General features: G+C 42.7%; 1 protein-coding gene across 1 annotated transcript in view; it reads left to right on the top strand.

The window, feature by feature from the left end:
* The window catches only part of WNT7A (Wnt family member 7A), a gene marked incomplete at both ends in the record, with an annotated part of 34,908 nt that overhangs the window by 4,352 nt on the left and 4,961 nt on the right, over window positions 1-25,595 (top strand). Inside the window, one exon of the mRNA XM_084269665.1 lies at window positions 8,292-8,563. Coding sequence (XP_084125791.1) covers window positions 8,292-8,563 — 272 coding nt within the window. The remainder of the gene's footprint in view (window positions 1-8,291; window positions 8,564-25,595) is intronic.

The following is a 25,595-nucleotide window of genomic DNA, read 5'->3' on the forward strand; positions in this document are numbered from 1 at the left end:
GGATCTGAGTTCTCATGGCTCTGCCGGTGTGTGGCCAAGGGACTGTGGCACCTTCCTCCTCTGTGCTTCTCCTTTCCTATTTTCAAAGGGATGCTGCCTTGGTGAAACACTCCCCAGTCAGTAGAAGGAAAGCACCAAACAGAATTTTCCTCTTCTAATCTGTAGCATGTGCCTACCCATATTTTAACAAATTTACATTTAATTAATCTTCCAGGGATAATTTAGTTGTAGAACTATAGTTAGCACCATTTAAATTCAGCCATGCTTCATACGGCGCATTCATGGTCACAGACTTGAGTTTCCAGCACCTTACAGGATCCTTCCAACCAATGCACAGCAGGTATTCTCCCTTCCTTGTGTAATTTCACCGAGTCTGTCCTTTGACAGAGGGATTCCTCCCTACTGACATACCATGGATATCTGTCCTGGCTAAACCACAACAGTATCTTATCGTGACAGCTGGTGACAACAGCACCAATAACACAGGAATAACAGTTCACTTCAGCTGAGGACTTGGTCCAATTACGACAGGAAGTGATAAAACCACATTCAGGATCAAGAGAAGGATTTCTTTTCTAGACAGTTCTGTAGACACCTTATTAATAATGTAAAGTCACAAAGAGAATTTCTAAACCAACTGTGGAGATGACGCAACGCTGCAGTTACGGACACTTTAAAAACAAGTGTGTTTGTTACAGTGGTCAGCAGTTTTGTTCCTGGAGATGGCCACAAACAAAACGGAGGTTTTAAAGCAGGATAGACCAAAAATCTGCTTATGTCCTTTCAGGTGTAATGTGGTTCAAGCCTAAATATCTGAGCACCCCAAGATGCCTTTGATAGAATCTGGAAATGAGATTTGGGCTCTGATGGATGCAGAGCAGCTATTTCTGCAGTATGGCCCTTGTGAACAGGTGGTCAACAGCAACTTTGCTGTTTGTGGTAGCTGGCAGCTAAGGGGTAATGATCTCAAATACTTCCCTTAGGATACAGACTGTGTTAGGTAGGCAGGGACCTTCAAAGGCCGTAGAGTCCAGCCCCCCTGCAGTGAGCAGGGACACCTTTCACTAGATCAGGTTGCTCAGAGATCCATCAAGCCTGCCCTCGAATGTCTCCAGGGATGGGGCCTCTACCACCTCTCTGAGAAACCTGTCCCAGTGTCTCACCAGCCCCAGAGTGAAGAACTTCTTCCTAATGTCTGATCTAAACTTGCCCTACTCTAGTTTAAAGGCATTGCCCCTCGTCCCATCACTACATGCCCTTGCAAACAGTCCCTCCCCAGCTTTCCTGTGGGTTCCTTTCAGTGACTGGAAGGGGCTCTGAGATCTCCCCAGAGCCTTCTCTTCTCCTGGCTGAACAGGCCCAACTCTCTCAGCCTGTCTTTGTAGAAGAGGTGCTCCAGCTCTTGGATCATCCTCACGACCTCCTCTGGACCCACTCCAAGATGTCCATGTGCTGAGGGCTCTGGAGCTGGACACAGCACTGCAGGTGGTGTCTCACCAGAGCAGAGCAGCATGGCGTACATTTCATGATATCTAGAGGACAGCACCATTTAGGCATCATAGGGCAAAAATACAAAAACTTGTCCCTTTGTCGTAATGGAGCCACAGTGCCGTCATTAAATGAGACTTCCCAAGTAAAAATAATGCAAACTGTTTTGCTGCATCTCTATGAAGTGCCATGGCAAAGTGGAAACTCATTTCAGTGCAGATCTTTGAAAAGAAAGGTACTACAGCCTTGCAGAAGCCATTGTGGGACCTGCTAGTGAGAGGATGGAGGGAATCAGGCAAGGGGTGTGAAGAGAATTGGTGGTCTCCAAAAAACATTATAGCAAAAGTGGTTTTAACCAAGTTTTCATCCTGGTCTTACTAAAACGCACCCATTCTTTAGCTGCTTCTACACTGAGGGATGTTTCAGTGTAATCGCATTGATGTGGTGGCCTGACCCTGGCTGGAGGCCAGATGCCCACCAAAGCCTTCCTGTGGCTCCCCTGCTCAGCTGGACAGGGGATTTCGGGTCAAGATGCAGACAGGGAGGGATCATTCAGCAATTAACATCACAGGCAAAACAGATTCAACATGGAATAAAATGCATCTCATTTATTATCCAACCAAAAGGGAGCTAAAACCCGTGAGCATGGCAGGCCGGCGCGGCGTTGTGTGCAGCGCCTCTGACGCGGGATCCTTACAGATACACGGCTGTTACCTTGCCTTTCTACCCGGCACTATTAGCTCCGCGCTGCCCGCTGCACTGAGCGTAGCAGTGATTTATTTTCCATACATTAAAATCAGCTTTTCTTCCACGGCTTCAGCAACGTAAAGCGAGAGGGGCCATTCCCACGCTTGCCTATTGAAATGCGTGACAACTGTCCTGCAAGCTGAACTCTTAACTAGCCTGTCCAGCAGCTCTCAGGAACACTGTCTTTTGGTAGTATGCTAAAGAGAGGAAGATGTAGCTCATTCTTCCATCTCGTCTGGTGGATTTAAAAGAAGAATACTAGAGTTAAGCTTTGTTTTGTCACTGTGTTAAAGACAAATGCTTTTGAAATCATCGCGGTGTGTTCAAGAGAGGATTTAACCTTGAATAATTTTCTAGAGCTTTTTTGTAATTTTAAAACCAGTGTGTTTTAAATCCTCTCATGTCAGGTTTTGAGTCTGTGAATTACAGACCAAGTAAATAACTGCTGGTAGATCACCATGAAAACACGTGCTGCTTTGGCATCGTGTGGAAGATTCTCCGCCTGAGTCTGTGGGAAACTAGGCTTGAAGTGCTGCCACACCACTCAATGCAGTTGATATTAAGAGGAAAGGTTGATAAATACTCTGTTTGCTGAAGCGGTGGTGTTATGACCTGTCGTCCCCCCCCCCCCCAAGATACACAGGAAAGAAATCCTGCAGGTAACAGAAGTCTTGCTATCTACTCACGCCAGGTCAGAATTTGCATCTCTGCACTAAGTTTACAGCCCTTACAACTGGTTTTTAATGTCAGGATCTTGCATGAGAACAGTTGTTTGCAGGCAAAACAGAGGCCAGGCTGAAATGTGGCCTGAACCTCCAAACCCAGCACGCTGCTTTATGCCAAGAAGTCAATCTTTCTCGGCAGGGACTGTCACAGGAAGATAAAACATTGCCCCAAGGTCACTGCAGTTGGAATTCCCATCAGGAGGTTTTCATACCTGCCTTCAGAGGTGTCTTGTGAATACATGTTTCAGAGAAACAAAAAGATCACAGTCAGAAAGGTAGAAGAGCTATCTCCTATTGCCTTCCCAGATAAAGTGTCGGTGTGGAGGGATCAGAGCCCTCTGAGGAGGGGAAGCTGTTGTTTGAATCCCAAAGTGCTGCCTGTGACTTCTGCCACGCACATGCCTGGAGTAGTGACTTTATAAGTTTGAAGAAGGTATTTTGAAAAATACACCTGGAGTGTTTCCTCTCCAGGAATTGCATGTATTGACAAAACAACATTTAGCTTCTGAAAGTGGGCAGTGACTGAACTCCCCACAGTTTCAGATGCCTCCTAGAGCAGCTCTGCTTATTTTAGGTATGGGTCCCAATCCTTGCAAAGAACAGGCTGTTGATTCGCAGGGAGCCACCTTTTTAATTTCAAGTCATTGCAATATTTTAAGGCATCAAACCCCTTTAAAACTTTGAGCCATTACAGAAGAGGGAAGGAAAGTAGGAGAGGATGCTACAATGATTTTTTTAAAGCTCCCATTTTTATTAATCACACATGGTAGGTTAAAGAAAGATAAAAATAAAAAAACCCTCAACCCTCAAGACCATACATAGACTACCAAGGAAGGAGGAGGCACACCCCAAAGTAGGCAGGGGATGAGTGCTGCTCTTCGTTTTTCCTAGCTATGAGTTATGACCTCTATAGAGAGATGTGCAGTAATGTTAGCTATGGCACATAATTGGCAAGGTACGTTGTATTTTCCATCTTTATATTTTCACAATCATATTTCAGCTCATGTCACTGTGGATAACTCCCTCTCTGACCCTTTGGCTTCAAACAGCAGAAAATACAACCCATCTTTTCCAGAGAGATAAATAGAAATTTGTCTTTTTTATTTCACAGCTTAGTCAATTTATGAGGGGGACTGATAGGGCGGGCTGGGCTGTCTAGAAACATACCTAGATCCTGAGAGGTACCCAGCTGCCAAGCACCTACCGACTTCCTGCAAGTACAGTTGCTCTGTATCTCGTAGGCTTAGGTCCCATTTCCTGTGTGCCATCGAGGTATTGTGCTTGCTTTTAAAACTAAGCTCTTGTTTCTGATCAGTGGGAATGAAGTTTTTATACAAACTCTTCATGTTTTAAGATGAAACTTAAAAAATAAGTTAGCAGTTGAATTAAAACTAGAATGCAGACATAGATAGACAGGTGATAGGCTAGCAGGCAACTTGCTGATCATCCAAAACCCAGCCTCACCAACTTCTCTACACAAGGGCAGAGATGGGCACGTGAATGTATGCAGGGTTAATGTTCCAAGGGGTACACACACTGTGTATGCTCAGTGACTGTGCTGGTCATATTTAATTTTGCACTTACCTGTGATAATCTTAGTGCTTCCACCAGAGTGTCTGCACTGAGCTTGAACATCGCTTATGGCAACACAGTGATTATGCTTGGAAATGCTGCCATGGTTGGAGACCAGTTGAGCTCCAGCATGTTTAGCCTGCATGTGTTGGAGGCTGTGAGCAAAGCCTGTCTTTCAGGAGCTGGAATGACAGTGTACAGTTCTTGTACGCATGTAGCTAACTGCCCACCTTTCTCTACAACTCCTGTAGGTCTCAGGCATTCTTTCTTTGGCCAGTTTATTTGTCACAAGTGGTTTTATGTACACCCTTGCAAGACACTGGCTGTAAAAAGTCTCCACAAAAACCTCTTAAGTGTACCCAGCATCTGGGATCATGATTTACACCAAATCTCCACAAAGACCAACTGATCTTTTCACTGTCTGCATTTTGAAATTGATTTGCTGCACTTTTTTTCCCAAATACTATAAAAAAAAAATCATAGTGTTAAGCCCAGTTTCAGTATAAGGATGGATTCAGTGGGAATTGACTGCAAGTAGATTTACTTCCTGGGTCTCCACCCAATACCTCTAGCAAATGGGTCAGAAAATAGTTCGAGAGACAGTTTGAGTAGCTCATTCCAATTTTATTTAAATGCTGTCCAAAGGTCTTTTCTGATCTCACTGCTGAAAACATACCAGTTTGGTCTTCCAGCTACTGTGTGACCTTTCTAGCTGTCTAGAGAAGGTGATGACTGCAGATTAGCTTTTTCTACACCGTTTCAGTTATGCAGAGGAGCTGATCCCTTGACGTTACTATCAGCTTACTATCTATTTTTGCTAGGAAATAAGTGTTTTGTTTATTCTGGTTATGAAGCAAAGTGTCTCATGGGGTGATGCGTGGCTGGTAGTTCTTTCCTTACGCTATATTTTATGCCAAGTCACCTGCTCTGCTAGCTTTCTTGGTCTTCCTTGAACCTGAAGTGCTGTTTCCACCTATGAAGTATTTTGTCACCATCTCAAAGTCAGTACAAGAGAGTCTCAGTATTGTGTTGATATTAAAGCCTGACCCTTTTCTAAAGTTCTCAAATTTTTTACCTCAAAATTTTCAGAGAGAAACTAAGGCACAGGTCTGAGTTGCCTGGCAGATGAGCACAAAAACTGTAGGGTGAAAAGTAAACAAGAAAGAAAAACATAGGATCCAATTATTCTGGCTTCCACAAATCATGAACAAAGAGTTCATCTTTGGGAACCCTGAAATTACGCAGCTGTGCCTTTCAACCTACCCATATTTTGAGGCTGGACTGAATGTGGAGCAGTACCTCCCTTACCAGGCTGCTTTAGAGCATCAGCAGAAGCTCAGAGGAAACAAACTGTTGCCTGCAAGGTGTAGCTGTCTGAGCGTACCTCCTTGCAGCAGCGTGTGCTTCCCTCTCACATCCTCCAGGAATTTCTGCTGAAATCAGGAGAGCACCAGCATTCAGTATTTAAAAGCAGCAGGAAAACACATCCTCTCGTGTTATCCTACTCAGCTACAAAAGCCCTATCACACTGCTTTGGTATCTAAAGCACGGCTGCAGAAGAGGCTGGAAATGAACCAAGCCTAACCCTACCCTGTACGCTGACATTTCAGTGTGCCAGACAAGGGTAGTGAAGCTTAAAGAAGTGAATCATTTATGGAAAACAGGGATTGCTTGATGCAGATGTGACAAGCCTGCGCCACTTTTATCAATGCTGCACAAGTGCCAAGGAATTTCCTACCTGGATCAATTCCTCCAGACTTTGTTTACCTTGTAATCGCCGAACTTTTAGTTTGAAAAAGCTGATAAACTTCCCCTCCCCCCCAAGACAAACTTATAAAATAACTTACTTTGTGGAATATAGTTTATGATCAAGCCTGACTTTGGATTCTCTTTCTGCCCGTGCTGGTTTTGTACCCCCCTGCATTGCATTTTGTTTCCCTCTAAGAAGCAAGTGTGATCCTTGGAAGTGACGATGCTGAGCACGGCAGATGAAAATGCTCTCCCAGTGGTTTTTATTTGAGATCTTGAAAACAACTTGTGCTAGATCAGAAACCACCTAACCAAAGGGAGAACAGAAGCAGATTTCAACTAAACTTTTGGTTTTGTTGATGATTCCCCATTTTTGCTGCTTCATGAAATGGAAATCTGGTGCAATGCCTTGTTCCCCTCTGAGCAGAGAACCCAGAGCTTCTTGTTGCATCTTCATTTATCAGCACATTTTTCATAGCATTGTATGTAAAATAACAATAGCATTGTTGAGGATAAACTGGAGGTGAAACTAGCAGGATGCCCTGGCTGGTCCTTGTGAGTTTGCTCTGGAGCAGGACCACACTTCCAGCTACCTCCTCTGCAGTGCAGAGCAGTATCAATGGGAATCTTGCTAATGCTAATAAAAGGGCACGAAGTTGCCTATTAACAAATTCTGATTACGTCACCTTGTTTTCCATTTTACTTCCTTGCCATAAGGAAGAGAGTATTTTCCATTAAAAGAACCACTTAATGACAAGTACAGAAATTAGATCATACGTGCAAAATGGATGTAGATGAGAATGAAATACTTGTGAGATTGCTTTCCAAAGTGATTTTTTTTCACATGAGCATCAGAAATGTCCTTGTTTCATGTAGAATAAATGGTTGCCAGCAGTTGAGATCTGCCAGAACTTAACTGGCGGGTGCTTGGATATGGGAAGCTGGGCTTTCCATCTGCCTTTTCCTAACGAAGAGCCTGATTCAGATCGTAGTGTTTTGTCATTGGGGAAACAAGAGTAGGGATGTTTGATATAACATGGACAACCTCTGCCAACCTCCTTGTGTTTAGAAGAGCTTCTCTCTCAGCAGAATTGGTTCCAATAGCTTCATGGGTACCATGGGACCTGCACGTGGCAGGTCCCCGCACCAGCATGCAAGAAGGCTTTGAGAAGATAAAATTAAATTGCAGATTTAAAGTGAGAACCACCCCAGTAAACAGCAGCCTGTCATTACAGCCACGCTGCACAAAACAGTGTTGGCTTCACCACTTCCCCTCAGCCCTCCGGCGAGGCTGTTACTGTGCTTTGCTTTTGCTGTGGTACCTCCAATAGTTGTTTTTTTCTATCCCACCCTGCAAGAAATTTTGAAATTAAACCCAAAACTCATTTCACTGAGTTTGCACAAATGTCCATGTTGAAACCTTTGTGACTCCTACAATGTAAAAAAATCTTCCAGTTCAGCTATAACATTTTCAGAACAAGCTTTTTAATGAGTTGGGTTTTTTCCTTGTAAAAATACCTTTTAGCGTAGAATTAAATTTCTAAATAGAAACCCATTTCTGAACTAATTTAAAAAAAAAATTGAATATGGATCTTTTCTCAACTTCACCCTCAATTCCACCTATTTTCTTTTTTTTCTTTTTGAGCTAGAGCATTTGCCTCCCCACCGTTTTGCTATAAAAATGTTTAGCTTGACTACTGCTAATACCATCTGGAAATACATATATATACACATATATGTGTTTTTCTAAATATATGAAGTTTCCTAACCAATACTTCAACTCCTACTACCTTATGGAGAGCTATCATTTTAGAGAGTGAACATCCACAGAAATCAATACTTAGAAGAGCAGCGTCCTGCTTATGCCTGCAGATTTACAGCACTTCTAATAATAGCCTTCTGATGTTTGCACCGCTGGAATGTACCTATCATAATCTAACCAATGTCACTGTGTTGTATCATGTATTTACATGATATTTGCATGTATTCACAGCACTGTTTTAATTTCAGGTAGCAGAGAAGCAGCGTTCACATACGCCATCATTGCTGCTGGAGTAGCACATGCAATCACGGCTGCCTGTACGCAGGGCAACCTGAGCGACTGCGGTTGTGACAAAGAAAAACAAGGACAGTACCATAAAGAGGAAGGATGGAAATGGGGAGGCTGCTCTGCTGACATCAGATACGGAATAGGATTTGCCAAAGTGTTTGTGGATGCCCGGGAGATAAAGCAAAACGCAAGGACGCTCATGAACCTGCACAACAACGAGGCCGGGCGGAAGGTAAGTGCCTCTGCTCCATCCCTGGTGTGGCTGTCTCCAGCCTAGGATGGGAGATGGGGCTGGATCACGTGCGGTGTGTGAGAGCAACAGTGCGCTTTAGTGCTTCCCTCTGTTTGCAGTAGACAGATAGGCACCTTCGCGAGTTATACGAGCCTGCCGGACCGTCTGTCCGGCACATATTTGTCTAAATGTTACTCTTTACAACTGTAAAAAGGGGAAAAAAAAAGCCAACAAACATTTTATCTGCAAAGCTGAATGGTACTTGTGATAAAAAGCTTTCCTGCTACTGTGTGGGTGAATGGGATTCTCGTCAGGTTCAGACATGAACTTCTCGCTCATTTGAGAAGGGATCATTTTCACCCCACTCTCTAAACCTCGCTCTTTGTGTGAGGACTGCCTCTACATGGAGAAAAATGCTTCAGCAAAAAGGCCACAGCCTAGTTTATTGTTACACCATAGCATGGGTCCAGCTTGTCACTTGGCACAGCAACACCTACCCCCCACAGTTCTCTGGGATGAGGTAGCTGGAAGCATCTATTGCAGGACCAGTGCCCGGGGCAACAGCTCCAGTGCCCCTTCCTGGAGAGAAGGACAAAGCCAGGGCTTTGCTGCCTTTGCTGTTGGCTGCATTTGGCCACTTCTCTGATTGCCCATGGTGGTCACTGTGGATGCAAGACCCAAGGGTCAGGCACTCCCCAGCGCACCTTGGAGCAGGCTCCGTGGCTCTGGCTTACCCCAGCCAGGGGTTGTCTCTGTGCCCACTCCTCGTACAGCTGTGTGTAGGTGCCGTCCAGCACCGCTCTCCACACAGGAGTCACCGTGCTATCGATTGCATCCTGTGGAACGAGTGTAGATCCCTTTGCTTTCCAACACTCTCTATTTCACATTCTCCTCTGTGCTCCTGGGCATTAGTACTGATTACTGCTAGGGTGACTTAGAAGCAAATGGGAGAAGGAAATTAGGAGCAGTGGGTAATTTGTGTAGACTATTTTTGTTGTGGTAATTACCTGTAGGCTCTGAGACATCTCCACTTATGCTGGAGCCGAGCAGATGACATTGAAAAAAAGCCATTTCCACCCCAAACAAAAGCCTAACTTTTCTTTTGCTTAATGCCACTGTAGCACTTTCATATGATGGTGTTTACTCAGCCTGCTGTCCCAAATGCCCATTCCTGGCTCTCTGGTGCATACATGGTACTTCAAAACACCATCAAAATTAACACTGAATTCTGAGAGTATTGCAATGAACAACCATTAATCTTTTAAAATCAAATGACCTCTGGTATCTTTCATACGTGGCTTCTGAAAGCACATCCTGAAGAGCATGGTAAAGCACCAAGGCCCACAGGCTGCTCTGCTATGCAAGCACAAATCCACCAAAATGAAAAAGAGTGGGGGAGTTTCACCTTTCTGGGAAAGCTATTTCCCTGAAAGCTCTGCTTTTATTTGGTAGGTGCTGGCAGTAAAAGATTGCCAGGAAATGACACACCAGCCTATCGAGGGCTGCAAACATAAGTGGAACAAGCTACTATTGTAGAAAATAGTTTCCATTACAAAGCTCACAGATACGGACAAAGAAGAAAGTCCCATTGAGCCACCAATGGGCGCTCGCAGCCCACAAGGCCAATCGCATCCTGAGCTGCATCACAAGAACTGCGGCCAGCAGATCGAGACAGGGGATTATCCCCCTCTACTCTGCTCTGGTGAGATCCCACCTGCAGTGCTGTGTCCAGCTCTGGAGCCCTCAGCACAAGAAGGACATGGACCTCTTGGAGCAGGTCCAGAAGAGGTCATGAGGATGATCCAAGGGCTGGAGCACCTCTCCTATGAAGAAGGTTGAGAGTGTTGGGCTTCTTCAGCCAGGAGAAGAGAAGGCTCTGGGGAGATCTCAGAGCCCCTTCCAGTCCCCGAAGGGACCCACAGGAAAGCTGGGGAGGGACTGTTTGCAAGGGCATGTAGTGATGGGATGAGGGGCAATGGCTTTAAACTAGAGTAGGGCAAGTTTAGATCAGACATTAGGAAGAAGTTCTTCACTCTGAGGCTGGTGAGACACTGGGACAGGTTTCTCAGAGAGGTGGTAGAGGCCCCATCCCTGGAGACATTTGAGGTCAGGCTCGATGGATCTCTGAGCAACCTGATCTAGTGAAAAGTGTCCCTGCTCACTGCAGGGGGGCTGGACTCAATGGCCTTTGAAGGTCCCTGCCAACCAAACAGTCTGTGATTCTATGATCTGCTATCACCCAGATATGGACAGGAATGGAGGAGGAGGGAAACTCATCCTGGAGCTGGCCTGTTGGAAGGCAAAGCATTCAGCAGCCTCCCCTTGAGGACACAAGCTCCTCGAGTTTCTCACCTATGTATGCATTATTTGCTGTCCCAAAAGATCATGCCTGGAAGACTCAGCTCTACACGTTGTTATCTGGGAGAACGGTGGTGTGTCCTATCTCTGGCAATCTGCCATTTTTCCAGCAGGCTCAGGAACTGTTCTGATCTAGAGATATTTCTACGCTTCTTCCTGCATCCCTTACAGAGCAAAATTACTGATCTTTGTTCGAACAAATCTCTGTTTGAAATCTTCAGGGGAAAGAAAGAGCAACGCGACTGCGGAGAGGGCGGAGAGGCATGTTACTCCTGTACAGAGTGAATAAATGATGTTTTTGCTAGAGAGATTCCTTTCAGGCTTCGCTCTTATGTGAAAGATCACAGTATTTAAAGACAATTGGCAGAGGGAGGCCATTATGGGTATTTGGCAAGCTAGGTCTCTCACAACCTAAACCTTTCACAACAAAGACTGTCTTGTTTTGAGGTGGTGCTCTCCCTTTTGGAGCAATATGGATCTTATCAGCCTCTACACAATCTGTTCTTGGTGGCTTTCCTCTGGGCTACAAATTCTTGTCTAGTTTTACTTGCCCATGGCTAGGTTTTTGATGATATTTATGCACCTAGGAGACAGACTGGCACCTACCGTGCTTCCAAAAATAAACCAGATGTTCAATTTGTATTGATTTGCTGTCTTCACCTGTAGGCACCACTAAGGCAGTTCAAAAGTCAGTCCTCTCTACTTCTCTGGCCTTGCCATGTGAAGGGGCACTGTGTGCACTATGCTCATGCCCATGGGTGCTCACAAATGACCCGTGAAAGGGTCCTTCTTTAGGATGATCCCAGCTGCTGAAGATTCAGAATCCACTCTGGTAAATCTAACATGCGTTATTATTTAGTTGTCTTCTTAATAATTGCTAATATACTAACATGTCCCATCTCCAGTCTCTTTGGAGACCTCACTTCAAGACTTACCACCTTCTCCTAGTCTTGTTTTACCCAGGCAGATGTGTCTCAGTGCCAACAACATTCTCTCTGAACTTACTGAATGAGTGACTGTCAGAGCAGTAGTACAAGCATCTGTCAGCTCTTTCTAGAAGCAACTTAAAAACTAGCTGTGTCAGACGTGGCGGATTTGAGAGGTCATAGGTGGAGAACATCCATGCTGCTATTCCCTTTCCTGAACAGCCCAGCCAGTCCAACGCTTGAAAAACACTTGTGTGCACACCCAGGATGCAGCAAGAAGCAGTCCCACCCGAGACGAGCATGTGAAACATCTCTGTTTCCAGCTGCTCCTACACTCCAAACTAATGCCAGCGATGCCAGTGGTTCCTGCAGAGCGAGCACTCGTGCTACTCGATGAGTAGCACTCTTCCTTGCAGTTCAAGTACAGGGCTCCTCTCTCTGTCATGGGACAGACCACCAAGACTCAGGTCTGTAGCACTTCGGCACAACTTCAACGTTACTTGGAGGGGAAGGAGCAGACTTCAAAACAGGGGTCGCATAAACCCTGCAAAACTGGCCCCAAGCAGCCCGAGAAGCCTCACATCATTTGTCAAACAGCTACTTCTGACCTCCAGAAGCAGAGTTTAGGGTGTCTTTCCTCTTTGAATTAGTGTTTCCTGAAATGCTGATTCACTGCAGGAAGAAGCAAGCAGCACAGAGAGCACAGGAGGAGAATTCATAACAGTTGGGTCAGAAGAGACAGATAAAGCTTGAATTAATTTAAAGGCATAATCCTGATTTGCCCTGAAAACATCCATGTGAGGGGTTATAATTGCAAGGCTGAACTGTCTGTTAGCAAATTTGTCTTCTCAAGTACAAAGTTAATTAAATTACTGTAAGTAACACAATAACATATGTCTGAGAGATATTTATGCTCCAGGAAATAAAAATGTTATTCTCTGAGTTACTCTGCTAAAAAATAGTGAAGTGGGTACTGAAAGCTTCTACATATTTTGGCTGTAAACTCTTCATTCTGACAGCACGTAAGGTACATGACCAGATTGCTCTCTCCTCTCTTTTTCTCTGTGACATTGAAATTCCACGAATGGCATCTTGCATCAGCGTTACATCATATTAAGTATAATGCAATATTATGAGTCATTGTTATAAATCACAGGCACAGGCTGCATTAGAAGGCTTTTGCAATTCAAGAGCACATCAAGGTGGATTTTTTTTCAGCATTTCTCTTTGGAGGCTTACCTAGGTGCACTAACTTTGTAATGTATCTTCATCCTCTGCATCAGTAGGACTTTGGTTTTCCCACTCAGCTGTAGGGCTGCTAGGAGGAGTGCAGGACACACCTAAAGGAGTCACTGCACATATCAAGCAAAGCTATGAGAAACCAGAAGGTATTTCTGAGGCTGATCATGCAACGATCATAACAGACTAAAGTGTTTACTGTAATAATGTGGAAGCATTTGGAAAGCCAGGAGTCCAGGAGTTCTCCCAAGCTGTTCTGCAATGTCTACACTGGTGACACTCTTTATTTGCTAGCATCTCTGACCTCAGAAGGAGACTGCTGCTGTGTAACTTTTCCTGAACTTCTTCCAGTGCTTGCATAGCGTGCAGTCACCATGCCACTGCAAGAATTTAACTGTCTGCTGGAGGAAACAGCTATCTCTGTTTCGTTCAAGACATCTTATATGCGGAAGAACTTTTTCAGTCAGGGTGACAGAGCCCTGGGACAGGCTGCCTAGGGGGCTGTGAAGTCTCCATCTCTGGAGATATTCAAGACCTGTCTGGATGCCAACCTGTGCGATATGTCCTAGGGAACCTGCTTTGGCAGGGGGGTTGGACCTGATGATCTCTGGAGGTCCCTTCCAACCCCTATAATTCTGATTCTGTGATCTTTTACTTGAACTAGCCTGTTAGCCTGACTACACTAAGCAGCAGAGAATGCAAGCTCTGGTGGATGAACTCCTTGAAAGGCTGTAAGCATCTAGTGCATTGTTAGATAAGACTAATAAGAGAGACTGCCAAAAAATTAACATTTATAATTTTCCTGAATATAGGCATGAAATTCTGGAGATTTAATAGCATGCACACAGCACAACGGGCGAATCGTAACCAAACCCATGTGCTTATGTATTCTGCTGTGTCTCAGCTCCAAGAGAAAGAATGCCTCTAATGGCATACGCACACCAGAATAAAGCTTGCCCATGTCTGGAGCTGCTGGAAATTACCATAGACTCCAGAGAGTCTAGGAGACCAGCTTCGAGCAGAACAGAACTGGGTGAGGCTGCCCTGATACTCCTGGCACCCGCAATCAAGTGATATTACAGAATCAGCAGCACAGCTGCATGTTCCTTGGAGTTCAGAACTCAGCAGTGTCCTTGCAATTGCACTGCACATTTTCTAGTGGTTTTTCACCTGCGTTTTTTTGGGACAGGCACAATGATATTCCTGATTTTTTTTGTATTCAGAAGCTTCTAGTTCTTAATATAAGGGATGCTCCTTACACACCAACCAGATAAATGACTTTCCTCTTTACTGGTAGATGCTAACTACTGCTGAAGCCATCACAGCTGTGGTAAATTCCTGACCTAGAGTGGCCTGTTGTTGGAAGGTATCTTTTCAGGAGTAATCTTCCACTAGTTACAAGTTCCTGTGAGGTAGAGAAGCGTACCCAGGGCTCGTTGGGATACCTGTTAGTTAAGGAGCTTGTGCATTTGCCTCCAGGTCCCTCACTTGGACCTCCATCTTCAATAGATGTGTTGAGCGTGTAAGAGCAGCAAGCACCACACTTAGCCCAGTGCTGCACCAGCACTGCACATCTGCCTGAGACCTTTCTGAGGTTATTTGCCCAGCTGATAAGAGACCAGGAAATGTTCCCCCATGCATCCATTCCTGTAAGAAGATGGGGAGCTCTGTCTGTTGGCAGGCAGGTGCCCCTTACTGATAGTTGGCAGTAGCAGTTCTGACAGATGAGATTGTTAGACACGTGAACGCAGAGCCTGCCAGCGGAGAATGGGGCAGAGCAACACCACAACTGAATACAGCAGACGGTAATGGAGAGAACCAGGCGGAAAGCACCATGAGAATGTTCTTCAGCCAAAACAGATTAACACAATACTTCCACTCACAAAGCAATAATGGTCTTAAATTAAAAATGTGGCTCTGCTGCTAAAATGTCATGTCACATCTAGAAAATCTGGTGTTAGGTGCACCAAATATGCCTATGTAGAACATCCTGGTAGCTCTCTTGCTTAATTTATCTGAAGAATATTTTGCCCAGTTTAAACTGGGCAGATGGAGAAGGTCTAGGAGAAGGTTTATACATGTGGCTTGTGCCTCCCTGTGAGCAGATGCCATATGTAAAAACCACTACTGATGGGATGTCAAAAAATGCTACTGAGAGATCTCAGGCATGGCTGGCTGGGCAAAGAGAAGGAGCATCCGTGCACAAACCTGTGTCTGGTTAAAACACGTTAACACTGTCCCCTGCTGCAGTGCCAGTGCTTCCCAGCCCTCTTGCTCGAAGTACCTCCGATCACCCCAAGCACTCTAGCCTGAAGGCCTGGCACCACAGCTCTAGCCCAATGCAATTAGAAAAGCAGCAGTAGATGCAACAGGCTTCCCTGGCAACTTTGTCACCGCTCGTTTGCTGGGGGGCAGCAGGATTTCCAGAAAGGCCAAGCATGGAACTTGGAGGAAATCCAATTCAGTGAGTGGGAAAACTCCCATTCAGCTTGGTGGGACCACAGGACACGTCTGAGTGCTTCCAAAAACCCTGTCCCTACTGAGTGTTTGCAGTGCGCAACGAGTCTCTACTGGATAATTTCCTAGGTGTGAAAAAATATATACATCCTGTACACTCTCACAGTGTTTTGTTTGCACTTGAAAGGATCAAAGTTCTATTTTATGGCTTTCCTACTTTTTTTAGATAATAGTCTTAAAACAAGTCCAAACTTGACAGACAAGCTCTGCATCTTCTCAACAGCCCAGAGGTAAGATAAAGGGAACGTTAATGTTAGTCTAAATTATGAGGGGGATTTGGACTGCACAAGGACTGTAATCCACAAGAATGAATTTTCATTCCACTTGTCCTCCACTTTCAGCTAATCAGAAATCGTGATACATGGTCCCACTTGTATTTTGGCTTTCAACTCCCTCCTATATCTTATGTGGTTGAAAACTGAATTCCTGATTTATGCTGAAGATTAGGGAATGATAAATGCTATCACTTACCTGCAGTCGCAATTTTAGAAGATTCTGGCATTATGAGCAAAACATGCATTTCATGTATATGATTACTAGAGCTGACAATCTGTCATGCTGCTGACAAAGATAGCCGAGACCGAGGGCTAGGGTCTGCTAATAAATAACAGAGATCTCAAATTCCAAATTTTATATCGTGCACCTTTTGTAACTGAAATAATCAGATGCTTGCTGTAGTGATTAATTTGCTCAGCAAAGCCACTGGCTGGGTCACATGTTTTTGGACATTTTTAAATTTAATTCAGTCTTTCTCTTTGGACAGTTAGCAACGTTTCCCACAGGGCATATGCTTGTCATTCAGAACATCCTCTGGATGGAAATAGCTGCTGTGTGGATTATTCAGGTCTCCCACTCTTTTCAGCACCTTTGGATGGGACCCTTGGTAGAGTCTTCAGCATGTCTGTCCTGTTGTAGAACAAACCCCTTAATTTCTAAACAAACACAACTGATTTGAAAGGCACACAGCTATCACAAAACATAAGCATTTCAAAGCAAACACGGGCTATGTTTGGGTATTGTAAAACTTCTGCTGATTGCATAACAGAAGTTGTAAGAAAGTGAAAACATAGCACCTGTTAGCCTTAACTTTGACCTATGAACATGTTTTGCCTTGGACCATAACTTTCAACCTGCATTTTTTGATGTTTTATTGAGAAATTAAATGTGTCTCCAACATTTTTTGAGCTTAGTGCCTAAATTCAAGTTGGTGCAAAATTTTCAGAAATTGCTGCGGAGCACAGTTCTGCTTCTCCTGTATTCCCCAAATGACGTTCATCAAACTTCAAATTTAGGTTTCCAAATCTAAAACTGGATGAGTTACATAAAACTAGACACTTCTATAGCCATAATTTAGCAATTTAAGTAAAAAACAATAGAAGACAGGTACTTGTCAAGTTAGCCTGGGTATATTTTTAATTTACAAAGGGGCAGTGTGTATACCACACACAAAGTTTACACCAAATTCTGTTGGAAATCTCACACTGTGCTGTCTCATTTGTTACATCTCTGACTAAGTATCCCCATTCATTACTTACTTCAATGTTTCTGTGGGCAAATCTCTGCAACCATGCTGTGTCAACAGAGATAGAAAAGGGAATCTTCAGCAGTTACAACCTGAACCTCTAAAGCACTATTTCAGTAGTATCCTCAGAGTACCCCCAGGAACACTTCCAAGAGCCTTGCAATTCTGAGTCAGTAACCTGGTTAGTTGGAGCAATCCATAACAGATTTTGCTAAAGACGAAAGTTAAACCAAGGTTTGGTTAAAATACTTTAACAGGCAGAAAACTCTGAAGTCATGAAGCTCTGAATGCTCACCAAAAGCAATAACTGCTAGCATTTGCTGTGCAAATGGAACAGCTGTTTGCTTTAATGGAAAGAATTTCCAGGTATTTTGAAGTAAACAATTAAAAAATCGATTAAATGAAGAACAACCTTTTAGTCCAAGGACACAAACAAGGCCTGTTTTGGTACTGGAAGAATGCAGAATGGATCTATTAAAGGATAAGGGTTTCAGGTAATTGCAGAGAGGATGCTTGGCTCTGCATGCCCAATTAGTGCCAAAAGGCACTAGTATTAATTTGTATTAGAACTGGTTATTGAAATGACCCTGAGCCTTCTGGTGCTTAAAAGTGAGCTGCACCTAATGGACTATACTTGTTCCCCCGGGATAAACAGAAGGAAAGCATCAATATTCATGGACTCTAAGCAGATGTAAACCTAGGTTCTCTTGGTAGCATCGGCTGGTGTCCCACACTAAGGAAACTAGCCTTGCCTTAAGCATACAGGATCTTACTCTAAACATAAGAGCACACAGCGCTATGAGTACAACCATGTATTCTCTTACAGGGCTATTCCCACATGAGATTTTAATTGAGTCACAGCACATATCGTTATCTCTGTGTACATAAATCCTGCAGTCATGAAACAATTAACTGTGGAGATAGCACAGTAGTTAGTGTGTAAATAAAGAAGTTCAATAAGGAGTCAAGAATGTGTCCAAAAGGCTTGAGTTAACACCTTGGTTAAAAAAGCAAGGCTCCAGGAAATATAAATAGTGGAGATGATGTTCTCCTGCAAAAGCATGTCTTACAGGTGATTGCAAGCTCTATGTGAATTGCCCAGGATCTAACAGCAGCAGCCTTCACACTGCACCTGAAGTATTTGTAGAATCTGAATCCTCCACATGACCTTTAATTTCACAGGAGTTTCTTCAAAAAGTCTGTCCTTTGTCATCTTTGCTAGAAAGATGCAGCCAAAACCAATGGGATGTGAGAAGATAGGAAGGCAGAAAGGAGACAGACATGAAGTGAGACAGGCTTTGTTTTCTCAAGAGATCGGCCAGGCTATAGATGGAGCAGATTTAGGCTAAAAAGGGTAATCAAAATCCTAAAATATTTTCCAGAACATTCTAGATTTAATACCTTAGCATTAAGATTTTTTTTTAATTTTGTTATTCTATTTAACAGAATTACACTTTATACATTAAAGGTGTGCTGCTGACGTGCACAGTTTCTTTTATTAACAGGTTATGTAGTAGCGAAGCTGATGCTTAGAAGCGATTGTTACAGGCATCCTATGACCTTCTGAACTGAAGACCTAGAGCAGTCAGTTAACTGTTAAAAACACAAATCTTGATATCAAGACTCATTTATATGTGGCTTATAAAGAGGAACTGTTAATGGTAGTGTTGGATGTTGATATTTAACGTTTCTAAGTAGTAAACAGGTAGAACTATGACCCAAAAGCAACAACCATTATGTGCATCAATATGGTGAACCTTGAGCCCGAATTTTCTGTAAATACATGGCAAAACAAAAGCTTCAACTATCGCTTAAAATACCTGTTAGAATGAAAAGGAGAAGAATTCAATATGCCAGGTAAGCAAGGCAGAAAACCAAAGAGGTTAAGCAAACCTCTTTGCTTAGGCATAGGCATTATGCACAAAATTAGGAAATTCCACTTTCTTCTGTATAGGAGGAAATTTTCATTGACAACAGGCCAGAAGATCCTTGTTAAAATTCTTGGCTTGGATACGGGCATGCTGATCTTGGCAGCTGCTAGGCTACGGAGATAGGCTCTGCTGGTAGGATCTTATCTCTGATAAGTGGAAGCTATTTGAAAACATGGAAGTGTGGATCTATTGTCCCAGCTGCAACTGGAGGGGAAAAGCTCTTATGTGTAGAAATTAATTCAAAAGTAATTTTTTGTGGAATAATTATTCTCATAAGAATGTTACAATTAACACCAAAACCATGCTTCTCTAATAATGGGAATATTTTTGCGTAGTAAACACGAACTGTGTGGAAATACATTCACAACACACAGTGTGTTATTGTGATCAAGTTTCTACCTTTTGATAACTCAAATAATTGCATGTGGATTAGCTAGAGGACCAACAGGAAATTTCTCTTAAAATGACAAGCATAGCCATGACTTTCCTGAGCTTGATGTGCCAGCATGGCCATATCCCACCCAGGCTACAACCAGCCTTGGCAATAGGCTTGAAGCCTCTGCCACAGTCTGGATGGTGTTATCTCTGTGAAATAGCATGACTGAAGGAAATGGCAGTGAGTTTGAGAGAGCTCAGGAGCTGAATCAGCAGCAGGCAGGTACAGTGGGCAGTGGGTACAGCTCCAGGGTCATTTACCAAGTTGTGAGAAGCATGTTAGGAATTAGGATTGAAGCTTAGAGGTGCCTGTCCATGAATCAGACGTGAAGGTACCTGGTGCTTCTTTCCAGACCAAAAGTGTTAATGACGAAGTTAAGCTAAGAAACACTGTGTTTTTATAAAGGCAGTATTGAAGAATTAATGTAGAAGTGCTTGTAAATCACCCCTAAAATCTTGACAGAAAGAGAAAACATCCTTTGCTTACTAAAAGTGCTGTCTTGGGGAAGCAAAGCTTTTCTAAGTTTTTCAGCAGGAGAAACATACTTTTCATAGCATTACTGGCTGAGTACCTAAGGGTTAACTCTCATGGTTTGGTATGCAACTAAATGAGCCTATAATTAACTGTGTGTGGCTATTGGTTAAAAATGTTTGGAAGCAATATGAAGTGATTACATTTTGCAACTAGTACTCATGCCAGTACCTGGCTTTATTAGTTTAGCACATGAGGTGTTTTCTGATGAGTTGTCTGGAACAAGTAAGAGTATTCTTTTGGTTTCTATCACTCTTTGGAAATGTTTCTGTCAGCATTTTATGCATTTGTCAAAATGCTCTACCTGGTAGCTCCCAGTTCCTTACTGCCAGCACCACTTCCTTGAGTTCTTCATCATGAGTGGGGAGAGTTTCGTGGACGATGAAGTTCAGTGGGAATGAGTCAACCCTGTACCATTCCTCTATCTGTGTACATTAGCTGTGGTGAGGATGAATTCCAGTCGTGTCATTTCCTGTTTTGCCTACGTAATTTTACATGAAGAATGACTCAGGCTCCATGACATAGCCCAAAGTGATTGGTCAGCAGTGACATCCCTGCCTGAATAACCCCCAAGACTTTAACTCATTGTGTTCCCAAACTGAATAGCATAAATTTTAGTTCATCTTGCCTGGGAGTACTTCCAATTTCTTCAGAAATCTCATGCTAAAGTATAAGCTATAAGCACAATCACTTTCTTTTTAAAGAAAAAAACCCCAACAAACCAAACCATCACTCCATCCTACGTTTTAATGGCAGCTTGATGCATTGCCATTTGGAAGCCCAGAGTATGGGTGAAGATCCTGATCCCAAGATCAAAACTGAAAACAAACACTGTGGGCATAGAATACTGGAAGAATTGTATTGACTTTGTAGAGGTCCAGGTCGGCAGACCTCACTCAGTTGAGATTTCATTGACTTCATTACTCTGATCCATACATTGACTGCAGGACTGAGCTCCTAGACTGAAGCAGGGATTAGGGAAAGCAGCATTTTTAACAATGGACATTCATCATGGCAAAGTACCACATAGATAACTATTTTAGAGAGGCCTGTTTTAGAACTATCAGTATTTTGAAGCGATATTTCTAATTTGTGACCACAGAGTAGGGAAGGTAGGTAGAATCTAAGAAGAAATGTTATGTTGGTTACGTGTCTAAATCCAGAAAAACTGCTGTCTCATCTACTTTGTAAAATGCCTTAGTGTCAGTAAATGCCATGTTGTTTCTTCATTTTCAAAATTTCATGATCATCATCTTTTATTCATTTCTGGCATCGACATGCTACCCAGTATCTTTTTGGAAAGGAAGATACATACTGTGGAAAACTTCTATAGTGATAGGAAGGTAAATGAGATAATATAACCAATAACTCTGTCTGTAATTCTGTTAACACCATGCCCCTTGCCAGTCTATTTTAGCTGTGTTGTACAAAGTGCCTGGGTAGACCAGACAACAGACTATTCAGTATTTCATAAGCCAAAATCCATCATATTCACAGTGTCAGTTCTGCTTGGACAGCAGCAAATAATGAGCCTAGATAAATTTTCTCTGTCTCAGAATCCTGTGTCAGTAAGGGGATAGGAAATCACACGTTTGCTTAAACAAATCTAGAATACAAAATAACACAGTGAATGTCTTGAAGACAATTCAGCTATATTCCACTGACAGTGGACGAAAGCACATTAAAAGAAACCAGAGGGTATTTTTTTTTCAGAACTATTTTTTCCAAGTTCCTTTATATGACTGATCTTTAAACTTCCTACATGATGACACTTACTTGGCACTGCATGGATCCAGTCTAATCTAGGTGATAATGGGTCTCCCAAAAGTTATTTTTAAAAAACAAGTAGCTTATAAAACACAACACATTAACAAGTTATGTTTTCCAATTATTTCCTTTTGTTTTTTTCCTATTAAAATATTTGCCTTGCTTTTAAACAGGGAAAACACTAACCCAGAACGCAGGCTGATGTACCAGGAAAGTGTCACAGCAGTAACTCCTCAGTACACTGCCAAAGCAGCTTTCAAGTACTGAGCTTTTGTCACTAGCTGCTTGAAAGACAAAAAGCCAGACCACAAGAAGCCCCCATGTCACAGCCTGATTGCCCCTAGTGCAGTAGGAACATACTCATTTCAGTCTATTTCCTGATATAAAACTTAAGCATTACTTTGATAAGTCATAGTTGAAAACCCCAAACTTTCAAAAGAGGACTTCCTGCCAAAAGAAGGAAGGGCAGGTAAGAAAGGTTTTATATCTGATATTACACAGAAAACTTTGTCACCAACCACATCCCTTAAGAGTGTGTGAAACTCAACCTGAAGCTCACAGTTTCAGCTCGTGAATCAGTGGTTTCGATTTACATTTTGATGACCAGAGAGAGAGAGAGAGAGTAGGGCGCAGGTACTTTCTCTCTGGGGAAAACTGGAATGTGTTCATGAGACGTAAAAAGGCAAGGAATCCCACAGACAAGCTCACGGCTGTTATCAGATATGCTGGAAAAGGGAGGGGGTGAGGGAGAAGAGAATACCTGGCATGAGACTTGCTCTGAGGAGGGACTGACGTGGCAGTGTGGATTTCTGCGTGTATCATTCCTCTCACATCCCTATCAGATTTTGCTGAGCTATTAACATCAGGTGTTGCCACATCATGCCCACTATCTCTGCAAGCAGTATCTTGATGAAGATAAATAAAAACTTAAGAACTTTATTCGACTTTCATGGGCCTTGATTAGATTTGCAGAGCTGTCAGGGAAAAATATTGAGGAACAAGTGAGCTAGGTACAGAATCTGAGCCACATACATGGAATCCACTTTCATAGGTGCTTTTGCAAAACAAAGAGGGGTTTGGCAGAAGTTTGTACTAGGAGTGGCCTCTGTGGGATGGAAGGTGTCCTGGAAGGACCCCTCAGTGACCAAAAGCAGAAGCATTACGACACCTTGTTGTATTTCTCATAACAATTCCTACAGTTTGAAAAAAGGCAATGGTCTTTTGAGGTTTAATTTGAGAAGGGCATAATTAGGTTGTGTTGAAAATCCGTCTCATTTTTTTTTTTTTAAAGCAGCAATGTCCTTTTTATCCTAAATCCAACTATTCTTCAGAAATAACAGTTCCAAAAGAATCCCGTGCCATCTCTTTTCTACTGCTCTTTTGGGCTTTTGGTCCCAGAAGCGGCGATGAATTGATTTAGTACATGGCAAGCCTTGAAGGTTATCAGAAGTATAAGAAAAAAATGTTGGAGAAAATACTTTTTGCTGCATTCCTCTCAGCTTTTACTGGCCTTGCCCTCAGACTTCTGCATTTGTTTGCTGTTCTGCACAGTGCTAGTCATTGAGCAAAGGGTAAGAGGTCTTCTGCCCTCTAAACAATACTAGTTACCCAGGAAAGGAGAAGAACTTCTCGTTTAGCTCGTGTGTGCTGGCAAGCATGCACGAGTATGATGACCATACTAGAAGACTAATATTTTTTTCTTTACTCATGTGATATATAAATATAGAAGTTGCATTTAGAAAATAATTACTGTGATGTGGTCAATTTTTTTTTTATAAAGCTGAAGTAAAGGGCAACAAATATTCCAGGACAGGAAGTATAAAAATAATTATGAAATTCTATAAAGTGCCCTTAGGAATTGTAAGGAACCTCCTGTTTTGTGGCGGCATAGGGAGAAGGCAGAAATGGTACACCAAAGGTTAAACTTAGGAGAGTGCAAAATTTCTGAAGTCTACATTTTTAAGGGTATCGTGAGTTAGAATATGGAAAAAAGTATTTCTGGTCTTTCAAATAAGGTATCCATTATTAAAGGTAGATGGTGGTATTGGGAAATAGCACCCGTCTCTGATGTTTCTAGCATTATGTCATTTATCAGCATTCTTCAGCTGTCTTCATAATTACTCCCCAGACCAGCATGTCGCCTGATTTTCTTTTGACAACTATTCTGAGGAAAGTGGGATGGGGATTTGATTGACGTAGGTCACATGCTGTGGTGATTTCCCAGCCTTTATTTATTTGAAACAAAACATTTCTTATAATGAGAAGGATGGTTCAACCTGCCAGGGGTAGCTGTATTTCTGGGATAGTTATGGCTCAGGGCATTCAATGTATCAAATATGTTTGATACCGACTTCAGATATTATTCTTTTGCATGAATTTACTCATCAAAAACACAAGAAAAATAATTCTTTTGGCTGTGCTTAGTAAGGTCTTCATAATACATTCAGCTGAAATATGAAAGACTGGGATTAATCACTCTTCATATGGGACACAATCGGTTCCAAACTCATCCATGGTTAAGTTTGCCATAGGATATTAATGCAAAATACGTTATGTTTCTCCAGAACACATTTTATAACAGCTCCATTAATATAGTAAGTGAACATCCACCAATAACATTTTCTATTTAAATATGCCTTTTCTCACTTTAAACTCGCATTTGGGTACTTTTTTATTATGCTGTTGCTCACATTCCTTGAAGGTTTCACGGGGCTTGTCTTTAATGTCAATGTTTTTCTTTTGTGCTCACTCATTTTCATTTTTGGTTCCTGATGAAAGAGCACCAGGTATTATTTATACTTTCCTAATGTGTCAGACAGTCCTACAAGTTACTTAAACAGTAGCATCCTTTTGAGATTACGGTCACACTTGAATATAAAACAAAAGTGCCAGAGTCATTTCCTAGTCGTTTTAATTAGACATAGACCTTTTACTGCCTGTCAGATCAATCTTACGTATGCATCCACAGCCCTTTCCAATGCCTAGTCTCACCCTAGACCTCACTGCCAATTGCACTAGATAAGGTTTGGTTCTCAAGTTAAGTCTTGAGAGACTGAATAGGATAAAGATTTATTATATTACCGTAAAACATTATTTTTACTTGGTAAATCCTTCCTCAAAAGCAAAGCCTGTACCTCTAATGTTGTTCATGAAGTTTGAGGAGCTTTGTCTTACAGCTACAATTGCATCAGAAAGTAATATAAAATCATAAATCCTAAAATATAAATGATAAATACTCCTCTATCATAAACTGAAAGGGGCAGGTTTGCATTCTGCCCACAGAAATGTCATGACCATTCTCTCAGCCCTCTCTAGAGTGACAAATTCACTCTTGTTTTGCCAATAGCTGTGTTTTCTTTGACCTATAGTGAAAGTATGTGTACAGGCACCTGTAGCAAACAGGTATTTCCTGACCCAGATGATCTGATGTCAGACAAAATTAGGAAAGATTATGGCCTTGGTGGGATAGGAATCAGTGTCTGTTGTCTCCCTAATTACATCTGCTTCACATGTAGGCTGGAGCCTTAGTTACTTCTGAGGAAGCAAAGAAGAGTCCCTGGCCTTGGGGGCTATGGTGTTAGCAGTGCACTGACTGTGCCACAGGATCCTGTTGGTTGGTGAGGGAGAACGCACATGCTGGAGGTGTGATGGTCACTCCATTTCATGCTGTAGGTCCTCCAGGACAGCTTTGGCATCGAGCATGTTAGCGTTCTGCTGAACAAACCCAGGGCTGTGCAGTGCCTGAGTGGGCGTGCAAGGTCCCACACAGCCCTGGCAGATGAGTTTGCAAAGCCAGCTGACTTCA

Source organism: Gallinula chloropus (assembly GCF_964237585.1).
Source record: "Gallinula chloropus genome assembly, chromosome: 12".
Taxonomy (NCBI): Eukaryota; Metazoa; Chordata; class Aves; order Gruiformes; family Rallidae; genus Gallinula; species Gallinula chloropus.